This window comes from Pimephales promelas, chromosome 14, assembly GCF_988280905.1.
Source record: "Pimephales promelas chromosome 14, fPimPro1.hap1.1, whole genome shotgun sequence".
Lineage (NCBI taxonomy): Eukaryota > Metazoa > Chordata > Actinopteri > Cypriniformes > Leuciscidae > Pimephales > Pimephales promelas.
Window position 1 is genome coordinate 34,353,632 of NC_142782.1, and position 13,467 is coordinate 34,367,098.

General features: G+C 35.4%; 2 protein-coding genes across 5 annotated transcripts in view; both read left to right on the top strand.

Annotated features, from left to right (window-relative positions):
- The first annotated feature begins 1,909 nt into the window (after positions 1 to 1,909).
- LOC120484228 (thyrotropin-releasing hormone receptor) lies at positions 1,910 to 6,689 on the top strand. 2 transcript variants are annotated; one of them, XM_089119907.1, is made up of 3 exons: positions 1,910 to 2,117; positions 2,875 to 3,669; positions 5,074 to 6,689. In XM_089119907.1, exons 2-3 carry the CDS (start codon positions 2,890 to 2,892, stop codon positions 5,455 to 5,457), a joined length of 1,164 nt encoding a protein of 387 aa, XP_088976033.1. In that variant the 5' UTR covers positions 1,910 to 2,117; positions 2,875 to 2,889; the 3' UTR covers positions 5,458 to 6,689. The 2 variants fall into 2 exon arrangements, with proteins under 2 accessions (XP_088976033.1, XP_088976034.1); XM_089119908.1 differs by lacking the exon at positions 1,910 to 2,117 and having other exon boundaries at positions 2,867 to 3,669.
- Positions 6,690 to 8,470: 1,781 nt separating this feature from the next.
- Positions 8,471 to 13,467, top strand: part of dtx1 (deltex E3 ubiquitin ligase 1) — a 51,705-nt gene continuing 46,708 nt past the window's right edge. The window contains exon 1 of one of the 3 annotated variants that reach the window (XM_089119915.1): positions 8,471 to 8,548. The gene's annotated coding sequence lies outside the window, so the exon portion shown is untranslated. Of the gene's footprint in view, positions 8,549 to 10,505; positions 10,573 to 11,441; positions 11,693 to 13,467 lie in introns of those variants that run through there. The other 2 variants (XM_089119916.1, XM_089119914.1) reach the window with 2 other exon arrangements.

The following is a 13,467-nucleotide window of genomic DNA, read 5'->3' on the forward strand; positions in this document are numbered from 1 at the left end:
AAAATTAGAATATTGTGAAAAGGTTTTCATATCTGTATATATGTATTATAACAAATAAAGGCTTGAAATATCTCACTTTGCATGTAATGAGTGTAATTAATTCATTTCACCTATCAAAAATGAACTTTTGCACGATATTCAAATTTTTCGAGTTTCACCTGTAAAGACGGTGACAAAACTCAGTTCAGCAAGCACTACATGACTCATGATGATGTCCCACTGAGAACCTGTAATACAGGTCTGTCTATGAATTCCCCTAACACCCCAGTACAAAAACAACCCCATTCAACCCAAGTCACACAAACCAATGTTTAATATCAGTAAACAGACAATCCAGCCTGTTTTAACACAAGCACTTCATATGAAACACAAGTTTAATCTTGCTAGAGTTCTTTTGCTTTATGCTTACAAACATTCAATGGAAAAATACTGTAATGAGTCCTGAACTAGAGGCATGTGATCATGTTTTAACAAGATCTGTGTTAACGCCCTTATTTGTCAAACAGATAATAACAAATGTAGGCTAAAGGTGAAATATTTACTCATGAAAAGATTAATATTGTCATTTGACAAGAAATTGACATTTACATTTAATAATTTAGCAGAAGCTTATATATTGTACACACACACACACACACACACACACACACACACACACACACATATATATATATATATATATGTTATATATAAATATATTGTAATTTTTCTCATATAGAAAATGCATCTTGATATAAGAATTTTTATCTTAATTTTTAATTTTAATTTTTCATCTGCAGTCCCTGCTTTGAATGTATGAATTAGGTGTGTTGGTTCTGCTTCAGTGATGAGGGGCATTATACCTGCATGATTTCAACACCATATCTCAGCCACTATAAAGTACCAGAAACACTCAAATCAGTGCAGAAACCAGCTAAAACCATCTTAAACCAGCCAACCATGAATCATTCCAACCACATCAGCACAATAATCTGAGGCCTGGTTTCACAGACTGGGTTTAGATTAAACCAGGATCAGACCTTAGTTCAACTAGGACATTTAAGCTTCTATAAACGTGCCTTAGAAAATAACATTACTGGTGTGCCTCTTGAGACTAAACAATGGCACTGACATATTTTAAGATATAGCCTACCTGTTAATACAGCTCAAACATACATTTTAGTCTGCATAAATTAACGTTAAGCCTTATCTGTGAAACCAGGGGTGAGAGTCAGATTTAATCATTGTGATTTGTCATTTTTGTGTATATATCTTATACTTTATTCTTGAAACCCTTACAGTAAGTTAGTTGGGTTGGCATGTTTTGCTAAATGAGTTTTTCAAGTATTAGAAGCGAGATGGCTCCCTCGTGTGGCTGGACGAATCTACTACATTTAAAGATTGTTTGTCCTGCCGTGTTTTATATAATATCAGACTGGAGATCTGTTGGTCATCAGAGTTGTGATCTGGTTCTCATATCAGAGTATCTACAGAATAACATTCATCATTTACATTTGAAGATTACATTTGAAGAATATATATATATCTTTTTTTGTGGTCCGCAGTCAGACAGGTTTGGAATGACATGAGGGTGAGTATATGATGAAATATATTTAGTACTTGTGTAAAATCTGTTTAAAACAATGTCCACTCACATGAGATGAAGATGTTCACATTTGTGAAACTGTTTTATCTTCCAGACGGCTGATATCTCATGAGAGCCGACAAGTGCCTGCTTTACCTCGGTAATCTTCCTGTCATTGAACATTTTACAAAATGTAATATAAGTCACAGGTGTCCCCAGAATATATCTGAGGAATTTCAGCTCAAAATACCCTACATATCACTTATTATAGCTTGTCAGAAATTTCAGAAATTGGTGTAACATGCTCTTTTTGTGTGTCCCTTTAAATGCAATTTAGCTGCTTCACTCCGCCCCTTTTCCAGAAGTGGGCGGAGCCTTTACAGCTCGTGCATCGCGTGCTCTGGCAACAACAGAACTGGAGAATCTCACGCAGCCAAAATGTTAGAAAAGATCAGTAGCGGACCAGTGTGCAGCTTTACAAGTTGTCGGACAGTGATGGAGAGACTCGGGAAGAAGTTACAACTTTTACAATGCAACTGAACGTTTCTGAAAGGTTAGTGGATGCATTTATGTAATTGGTGTGGAGTTAAGTTGACTAGCATCATTGACTAGCATGCACCGTCACGTCAATCTAAAAATCCTTCAGAAACAACTTTTGTGACTTTTGAACTGACCCACGTTTGTGAAACAGTTCAGCGTAAATAATTAGTGCAAAAATGTAAATCTTAAACAACTTTTTTCAGCATATTCCTACATTAATTTCATGGGATTATTAAAAAAGGAGTGGGTGGATTTTCACCATTATAGGCTGGTTGTTTACACACTGTGGACACATCTGAGCTCAAACACCTGATAAAAGTGAATTTTGCATAATAGGCCCCCTTTAAATATGCATTTAACTAACTACACTCTAAAAAATGCTGGGTTGTTTTAACCAATATGGACAAACCCAAATGTTGGGTTAAAATGTAATTTAAACATTTAACCCAATGGCTGTGTTTGTCCATATTTGACCCAAAGATGGGTTAAAACAACCCAGCATTTTTTAGAGTGTATTTATAACCGAACACAAAGCTTTCGGCACGAATCTGGAGAGAGAGAGAGGACAGGGATTCATTGGTAGTGAGTGACAGAGGAGGAGGAGGAGGAGAGAAGAAGACACAGGCTTGTTTTCTCAGTAGATGCAGCATCTCTCTGGAGAAGAAGTCGCCTCGTTTTCCTCTCGCTGGATCATCCAGTATCTCCGTGAGCATATCTTCTCAAACGTGTGCACTTCATCTCACTGTTCTCAAACTTTCTCCTGGGTTTAGTTGGAAACGGCTGGAATGGGAAACGCCACGACGGATAACAGCACCTCGACACATCCCGACAGAAACTCCACGATGCCGGAGAACCCGCTGGAGGTTCAGGCGGTCACCATCTCTCTGTCTCTGCTGATCTGCGGGGTGGGAATCGCCGGGAACGCCATGGTGGTTTTAGTGGTGATCCGTAGCAAGCACATGATGACCGCAACCAACTGCTACCTGGTGAGTCTGGCGGTGGCCGATCTGACCGTGCTCCTGGCCGCCGGTTTGCCCAACATCTCCGAGGTCGTGGCTTCGTGGATCTACGGATACGCCGGCTGCGTTTGCATCACGTTCCTGCAGTATCTGGGCATCAACGTCTCGTCCTGCTCCATCACGGCCTTCACCGTCGAGCGCTACATCGCCATCTGCCACTCCATCAAAGCCCAGTTCATCTGCACCGTGTCCCGAGCCAAGAAGATCATCGCCTGCGTTTGGATCTTCACGTCTCTGTACTGCATCATGTGGTTTTTCCTGGTGGACACCAATGAGACGGTTTATGGGAACGGCGTCGTGGTCCGCTGCGGCTATCGGGTGTCCAGGAACCTCTATATGCCCATCTACTTTCTGGACTTCACCTTGTTTTATGTGGTTCCTCTCGTCGTGGCGTCGGTTCTGTACGGTCTGATCGCCAGGGTCTTGTTTCGAGATCCGCTGCCGTCGAATCTCTCCGAGCAAAGGCTCTCCGTCCATCAGAGCCGACGAAAGAGTTCAGTGAAGGTGTCCTGGAAAACGAACAGTGCAGCCACGTCCAGAAAACAGGTTTGATCCGTCTGTCTATCATGTCCATTTGAAAGAAAGAAAGAAAGAAAGGAAGGAAGGAAGGAAGGAAGGAAGGAAGGAATAAGGAAAGAAAGATAGAAAGAAGGAAAGAAAGAAATAAGGAAAGAAAGAAAAAAAGAAAGAAATAAGGAAAGAAGGAAAGAAATAAAGAAAAAAAGAAAGAAAGACTATCAAAGAATGATTGTTTTAATTAGTTATCACAATTTAAAATTTTGCGTCTTTTTTGTTGTGATGACTCAAAAATCCAAGTTGAAACTTGAAACTTTAATAAACACATAGTATTTTACAGTGTGTGTGTGTCAAATGTATGTCTATTATAGAATATAAAGAAAGAAAACAGTTTATATTTATTTTCATGTCTACGTAATTCATTTGATTTAAACTGACATAGTAAATTGAAAATATAAAGAAAAAATTATAATAAGTCTATGTACATATATGAAATGTATTGAGATAATAAACAGAAAATATTTTAAAAAAACGTATTATTATTTAAATATTTATTTTTACTATAGTATTACATTGCACAAAGACTTTAACATTTTTTCATTTGTCAAATCAACTTAAATAATTTATTCAGTTCAGATAACTTATTATTTTTAGTTTCTAATGATTAAATCAATCTCCTTCATTGTATTAAATCACTTTTTCCAGTTCAATCGGCAACCAGGTTACTTAATTTTTTTAAGTTAAACCAACGATATTTTTTTACACTGTTATTTTAATGATGATTTATTTTAATGCCTATGCCATTTATTTGACTTAAATTGACATAATAAACAGATAATATAAAGAAAACATACTCATTAATATTTAAATATTTATTTTCATGTCTATATCATTTATTTGATAGAAATAGACAATAAATGCCAATAAATAAAATAATACATTTCATCTGTAAGTCTAGAAAATATAGAGAAAACATTTATTTATGTATTTATTTCCATGTCTATGAACTTTATAGAAAATAGTCCTATACACAATGGAAAAATGCATGTATTATTTTGTATTTATTTATTTAATACAAATGTCTTAAACTGAAAACTGCCCAGTGACCTTGTGCTGACCTCTATTATTCTGACTCTCAGAAAAAAGGCACAAAAGCTGTCACTGTCTCAGAATCTTTTCAAAAGGTACATCTTTGTACCTAAAGAGTGCATATTAGTCCCTCAAAGGTACAGATTGGTACCAAAAGTGTGCATATTAGTATAAATATTACCGCTTTTGTACCCTACCTTTTTTTCTGAGAGTTTATGATGCAAATTAGCAATGTTGCAATAATCAGGCTTACATTTTGTATTTCATAGCTACTAATGTTCATCAACATGCTTTTCCCCAATTAAATGAATAAATAAATGTCTTCTCTCTCGTCCTGTCCGTCAGGTGACGCAGATGCTGGCGGTGGTGGTGGTTCTGTTCGCGGTGCTGTGGATGCCGTACCGGACTCTGGTGGTGGTGAACTCGCTCATGGACCCGCCGTATCTCAACACCTGGTTCCTCCTCTTCTGTCGCATGTGCATTTACACCAACAGCGCCGTCAACCCCATCATCTACAACGCCATGTCGCAGAAGTTTCGCGCTGCTTTCAAGAGGCTGTGCGACTGCAAGCGCAGCTCAGACCGACAGGGCCGAGCCGGAAGATGTGTTTACTACAGCGCCATGAAAGATCTGTCCAGGAACACACACACGCGTGATCTGAGCGCGGTGATGGCAGCAGCCTCGGATTCATCTGTCACAATAAGTGATGCAGTTCATCAGTTAAGATGATTTGCATGCTTCTGGAACCTAGTTGTGAGTTATGCATTCTGAATTGTGAGATATAGGCCTATAAACGTGCAATTCTTGGAAAAAAAGTCAGAATTATGAGATAAAAATATGCATGTTTTTATTATTAGGGTGATATCAGGTAAAATGGGCCACTCACAAACACACACATTTTTGTTTTTAAATGTCACATATGAAATATGTTTGTTTAATGCAGTTTAAATGGTGTGTGGCTGAAGAAGAAATTGTGTTTTAAAATTGATAATAAATTGCTATTTCCCTTTGCAGTTTGACTGGCCCATTTTACCAGTTATTGGCACAACTGATGTTTCAAGAATTGTAGAGCCTAAATAATTATATTTTATTAAATTATTTTAACACAAATCTATCAAAAACAGTCATTATTAATCATAAAAACACATGGAAATGGCATATATTGTATTATTGTGATATTGTCCCACGATTTACCAAATAGTGGCCCAATTTAGCTGATACCCCTATTAGATATTACTATATTAAATATAATGTTAAACTTATGCTTTAACATTACTAAACAAGTTTTGGCTTTTTAAAAATAAGTTGCATGAGATTCAGCTCGATTTTTAGTCAGTTTTATATCATTTTAGTTGAAATGACTTAATTTAAGGCCGCCACTGAAGTTTTTACGTTTAAGACTGTTTCCGTTTTACATCTGCATTGTGAATTATCATACATCACTGTGGTTGTAGTGATAGATCCAGTAAATATTGACAGCGTTATACTCATAAATGTGAGACATTATTTAATTATAGTGTGTTGGCATGTACTGTTATGTTAAAGTAAAAGTAGGAATACGATGTTTAAGGGAAGCATTTCAGGAGGAATTGTCATTGATTTTTAAAATAAGGGCTCATTGTATTCGGAAAATTAATTAACTAATTTGGAATACTAAAACTGAAAACTTCAGACAAAAAGACAAAACAAAACAAAAAAAACCTTAAAGACATTTAAATTATTAATATCACCTTTTAATGTTAATCTTTAAACACTACTACATAAATGCTCTTTTAGAGTTGAGAACTGAAAGTTACGCATGTTTGATAGTACTTAATTTTTTTTAAACATTTGAAACTTCTTGATCTCAAAGAAAAGATGTTTTAACAAAATGCAATCCTGAATTTTTGTATCTGAATGTATTGAGAGCATGAAAAAAAGACAAAAATATGGAGAAAATAAATTTAGCCTGGTGGTTCATACCCGTTTACTGCCTTTATCAGTTTTCATCTGTCGTTCTGCTTCATTCCTGACAGTCGGGTAAAAATAGCTGCTTCCCATGGGAATAAAAGCACACACACACACACACACTCATCAAATGCGGGTCACATTTCTCTGAACTGAATCTCCGTCAGTTTCTGTATTTCCACTTTGACTCGCCGTTTCCTCTGTTCTCTTTTTAGTTATTTTTGTTTGCTTGATTTTTAGCTATTTTAGTTTATGCTTTCATTTCTCTCTCTCGTGGTTTCAGGTTCTGTCGTGCTCTTGATGTCAGGGATGGTTATTCATAAATCACACACTGCACAATTCACCTTTCACTTCTTCCACTAAATGTTTAAAAGTTTATAAGCCGCAGTAAACACATCTCTTTTCTGCTCTCTTTCTGTCTTACTCTGAGTCTCATACTCACCAAAGTTATCCAAAAATACAGTAACTTTTTTAAGGACCATTTTCCATGTGAATATATAGTAAAGTGTAATTTATTCCTGTGATTTCCAGCATCATTACTCCAGTCTTCAGTGTCACATGATCCTCCAGAAATAACTCTAATATGAGGATCTGATGATCAAGAAACATAATGATTATTATCAATGTTGAAAGGTTTGCAGAAACTGAGACATATTATTGTTCAGGATTATATTGTGAATATAAAGAACACACTCTAAAAATGCTGGGTTGTTTTAACCTAACTTTGGGTCAGCAGCGTTAACTAGTTTCTTGTTATTTGATGCAAAGTTTCTTATGTATATGTGTTTCTTGTATATATATATATATATAGAGAGAGAGAGAGGGGGGGGGGGGAGGAGGCTGTTGCTGTTTACGATCAGGGACTATTTTTTTCTAGCGGAAGGAAGGCTTTTAGTGATCTTACTTCATGAAAGCATGAAAGTTGCACTAATACAATTTTTTTTTTACTTTAATAATTTTATTGTGTGGTAACCGTTTTAAAAAAGCAATAAGATACTCGAGGCAAGGGGTTACTCCCAGGTTACTCCGCTTCGAGCATGAAAAGCCCTTCAGCCGTTTTTTTAAATGAAAGTATAAGTAAAGCAGTGAGATGGCCTCCTCTAGTGGCTGGATGAAGTTACTGCGGCGTTTAAAACCTTGCCTGGTGTTTATCCTGCAGTGTGGAGTTAGCAGACAGTAAAGGAGTTACTGAGCGGATTTCAGAATGTAAGTCTGATGTGGTGTGAGTGGGTGTTCATTTTTTTGTCATGTTTCTGGGCACTTCCAAAGTGAAGACCTAGCTATTTATCTAAGAATTCATCGTTATTTTTAAGCCCTCAGGTTGAACAGTTATAAGTGGGCTGGAGAAGCCAGACAGTCTCACGGAGGCGATTGGTATCTCACAACTCGCACTTTCTAAATCTAACTCGTGTACTCGTTACTTAATAAACAAAATAAGATAATAAAAAAAATTAGCATCATACAGCATACAGGGTTTTCAACACTATCTCACGACGCGTCATTAATCCGGAAGTCGGCCATTTTGGAGGCACAGAACATAAACAATGCCATTGAACTCGCAAATTTGGCTGATTATTTCTGCTGAAAAATGGTCGAGTTTTGATCTGTACTAATCGTTCGCATCGGGAAAATACCTTTCGAGTTAAAGAGAAGAATGCAAAAAAAATTATGAAAGAAGGCGTTTGTGGTTGAGAGAGGCATATCATCAGCCACATGATGCGTAAATGAAGCGTTGACTATATGGCCAAACTGAATTTGGCCTATTTAAAAACATGTCCCTTTATTCTCCCAGCATCAAAATGGTCAAACAACCCCACCCAGTGGCCAGAGGTGACTTACCCGGACATTTACTTGTACCTCATCGAGTCACCAGGTAAGCCAGTGAATGATTTTATTTCGTTTTTTAAAGTAAAAAAACCTTGTATTTATAAATACTGTATATATTATGAATTTATAATGCAGATGGCAGGTAGCCTGGGCTAGTTGTCTGGGGTAAAATGCCCAAACAAACAAACAAACAAACAAACAAACAAACAAACAAACCACTTTTGATTTATTTTCACACAAAATCTGTTGTTCCATCAATGCTCAATACGAAACACACACACACACACACACACACACACACACACATACACACACACATATATATCCTGCATTCATACATTTAAAAATAACAGATGTTGAAACCAAAGTGCTGTACAACAAATAAAGAACAAACTTAAAACATCATCTAAATAAGATAATCTAAACATCTAAAAAAAAAAACAACAACAACAATTGGGCAAATACAAATCATACACCCTCAAATAGAATTAAAACATAAAGAATAAAAATAAGTTTTCAAAACTAATACTAATACTAATACTACAGTCTCTTACCTCTGTGGTCAAAGTGATGCTAGAGTGAGTTAGCATTAGCAACTGTTGATTTGAGCAGTACAGTATATGTCCTCTAGAGGTCGCTGTGTGTTAGATGAACTCATTCACAGCAGGATTGATGAACGTGCAGTCGCTGATTAGTGATTAGTTTTATGTTGATTATTCCTCAAAGGACTGTTTTATTGTCTGGACACGTTAAACTTTCAGAATGTGATTTTGAACGGATGGATATATATTACTTGGCTGTATAACAACATTTTCCTTATGTTTTCATCACACACTGTTCCTGTAACTCAGACCTGGTACAAACCTGGAGTCAGTTCATTAACTTTATCATCATAAATCTGCATTAATTAACACTGTGAATGATTTCTAGGGAGAGTGGCATTAAAATGACTAACTTAAAAACAATATTGCAATATAAGTCCTTTATTCAGATGGGATTTGGCATGTTCTTTTTAAACTTATAAATGTTGAATCGAGTAGATATTAAATAAAAGTTATGTGATGTCATCATATTGCACAGCGATGATGGTCTATAGTTAAGCACTGTCATTAAAGACATACAGTAACAGTATGACTTTATTTATGACTGCTTGGAAAAGGAGTGATAATGTGAAAAGTGGCATTCAAATAAATGACTCAACTTGATAAAATCATTATTAGAGGTTTAGTCTAGTTATTATTGGCTGATTAATGTTGTCTCAGTCTTTAATGTTGTCTCAAATTACAGTATTATTACATTAATATGATGTATATGGGTCTTTTGCTGAAAAAAAAAGACATCTTCCAATCATCATCATAATATATACATTGATATATATGCATTGATCATGAACTGATCAATGAATATGTTCTTGTATGTTCCTAAAATTTTTGGTCCTGGTTTTAAAAGGCCTGAAATTACAGTATTATATATATATATATATATATATATATATATATATATGTAATTTTATGTTTTATTATACATTTTTTTTTAAATATAAGCTTTAAACATTATGTATTTTAAGTATAAAATTTTGCTTTTTAATGTCATTTAAATTTCTTTATGATTTTACTATAGACCTAGATTTATTTCCTTTTTTAACATTTTTTTTAACTCTCTTATAAAACTATGAAATCTTGTTTCCTCTATGGAATAAAAAGTAGAAAAGGTAACTTTTAGTATCACATTTTTTTTTTTTTTTTTTTTTTTTTTGCAGTTGTGAGTTTATGTCACACTTCTTGGAAAAACTGTTAGAACTTCAAGATAAAAACATACAATTGTGAGAAATAATATAATATAAACTCAAAATTCTGACAATAAGCTGTGACTGAAACAAGCTCTTATAAAACAGATGTTTGGGGTTTTGTAGTTAGTCACGGTTCCTGTTTTTCATGTGATTCCCTTAACAGTCATGTGATCGTGTAACGTTTGTATTGGTTTGTGTTCAGGTGTGTGTGGTTAGTCATTAGTGTTGTGTGTGTGTGTATATAGCCCATATGTGACCCGTGTCCCCTTTTACCGCTGTCGGTGAGTTCAGTTCATGTTCAAGTCTATTGCTTACTGTGTTTAGTTCATGTCTGTTGTGTTTAGTTCATGTTTAGTTCATGTCTGTTGTGTTTAGTTCTTGTTGGGATCTAAATAAACTGCACATTCAGTTCAACTCGGCTTCAGTGGACTTTTGTGTCAATCTAATGGCAGACGTGTTGACCATTAAGGCCTGTCAACAACACACTTGCGTAACCCTCAAAAGCTCAAGACCATAAACAGACATCAGAAAATTCCCGAATTGCTATTTTCCATATTATTATGACACAAATAAAACAATTTCATGATTTTTTATTTTATTTTTTTAAATTCGGTTTTTGATTATTTAATGTTGGTATCCCCCAGGATACGTCACCCCTTTTACGGTTAAAAATATATTAATTCTTATAAAATGATCCAAAAATGATAAACGCTTTACAATAAGTTCTTATTTATCAAATACAGCAACTATTATTCTTAATGATAGTTGATAAAAATGCAATTATTTCTTGTTTAGGCCTATTCATGTTAGTATTTTTTTGCTAACTAAATGTGTTAATTGTTAAAATTAGCATTAAGATTGATGCATGCTGCGATGATTTTAAATATAGTTGACAATTGTGATGTTCACATAATAATATTTTTGCTGTTGTTTTAGTAATGTTCTGTAATTTATACAGGCTACATTGTTAAAGGGATTTTTTTGAAGTAGTAAAAAAACAAAACATGATTGGAGTAAAGCCTTACTCATGACCATGATAATGTTCCTCTTTATTCTGAAGTGCAATCGTCAGAACGGAAAACCAGATTTTCTCATGCTGAAATTTCCATGTTCAGGTAAATAGAGCTGCTCACACACACGCACGCGCGCGCGCACGAGCAACAGTCGCGCGGTGGAGGATGCGCACAACATGAGCAACAGCCAATACAGCTCATGCACAGAAGAACACGGTGCATTCTGACCCTCTTCTGCTCATTTCGTGTCGGGAATCTGATCTACAAACACTTTCTTTGCTCAGCCTCTCGCTTGAGGCCGGATAGATGTTTTTTGCGACCTTTTTTTTCTTCTGGATCAAACCTCCGGTTCATCGTCACGGTTCGGCGGAGACGCTTCACATCACAGGTGACTGATTCCTCTCCTCATTTCTGCCTCCATTCTGAGGTGAATCCTCAAATGAAAAAAAAAAAACGAAATCGAATGCATGTACGATGTTGTAGTCCGGAGGAGCCAATTTAAAAGGCTCAAAATGTGTGTCCAGTTTATTCCTAGAGATCAGTGAGCGCGCATTTTCCATTTTTATATCTAGTACGAACGAATCCTCGCTTTGACTGGACCTGAAGCGCTTTTAGTGGAGAAAATCGTCCCATCTGATCCGGTGTGATGCACTGATGAGTTTCTGATCGAATCGAATCAAGAGGAGACGCGGATCCCGAGCTCAAATGGAGAAGAACGAGAGCATTTGCTCGTAAATGAAGATGAATCGAGAGCAGAACCGGCTCCTCAACACGTTTACATGGACCTGAGGCTAGAACTGGGTTACAGTAGAGCAGATTTGAGGCCACACATATGCGCTGATTTCCCATAGATGCGGGTTCGGGTTGCGCGCACATCATCACGCGCGGCGACGCGAGGAACAGATGAAGGCTTTATTTGGGATTTATGATGAGTTTATCTTGCAGTTATTGATCACTGGTCGGGATCTTTCATTAGGGGTTATTAAAGGGAGGGATATCTCTCTATTTGTGTTTCAGTCTCTCATGTTCACATGCGTATGTCTGACATGATTTCCTACAGATGTGGCATCAGTAGATGAGATTCACAGCACTGCCCACTGAACTACAGCGTTTTAAAACATTATAACTGCTGCATAAAATAAAATGATCGTATAACTAATATCTAAATGCGTTTAAATAAATTAAAACTAATCCCTGCCATGCATGTATGCATTTCACTGCTTTATAATGCACCTGAGACAATTGTAAAACAAATTAGCCTACTTTTTTTTCATGTTTAAAATAAAACTGAATAATTTTGCATGAAAGCAATAACAAATTTTAATTTAGTTGGTGTAACTGCAATATATAAAAACGCCACAAATGACTTGTGAAGAAAGGTCATCAATGTTTCTGCTTGCAATGATCAAGTAATTATGATTTCGTTATTTTGACCGGCCGCAATGAAACAAAATCGATAATTGAAGAAAAAAAAAGATAATTGCGACTTTTATCTCGCTGTTCTGACTTTTTTTCCCCCTCCTGAGATGAAAAGGTCGCAATTACCTTTATTTTTTATTGTGTGGTGGAAACAAGCTTCGTAACTGATTACATGTAATCTGGATTATGTAACCCGATTCCAAAAATTAACTACACTGTAAAAAAAATATTTTCAAGATTTGTTATCACAACATATTTTCTTTTGTCAAATCAACTTTATAATAATTTATTTAGTTGAGATAACTTATTATTTTGAGTTTCTGATGGTTAAATTAATCTCTTTCATTGTATTAACTCACTTTTTCCAGTTCAATCAACTTAAAATTTTAAGGCAACCAGGTTACTTACTTTTTTAAGTTAAACCATCAATATTTTTTTACAGAGTACTTGTAATTAGATTATATTACATTTAAAAATGCTTGTCAATCAAGACTATTTCTATTGATTACATGATTACATGTTATTGTCAATTCATTGATTCTACTTTATTTTAAATTTTACTTTCTAAAAAAGGTCACTTTTTATATACGTTCAGCCAATGGAATATATTTTCTTTGTATTTTTATATCAATTTTTTTTAACAATGTGATGAACATGTTGGTCTGAAAAAGTAGTCTGATTGCAAACATAAACCTAAAATGAGTAAGAGATTGCATTTCTAACTATGTTTATCACGTGATTTGG

Excerpts from the sequence above, each read along its gene's own strand:
- LOC120484228 (XM_089119907.1), top strand. The coding sequence starts at position 2,890 with ATGGGAAACGCCACGACGGATAACAGCACCTCGACACATCCCGACAGA. Across the intron at positions 3,670-5,073 it reads CAGCCACGTCCAGAAAACAG|GTGACGCAGATGCTGGCGGT; the intron begins GTTTGATCCGTC and ends CCTGTCCGTCAG.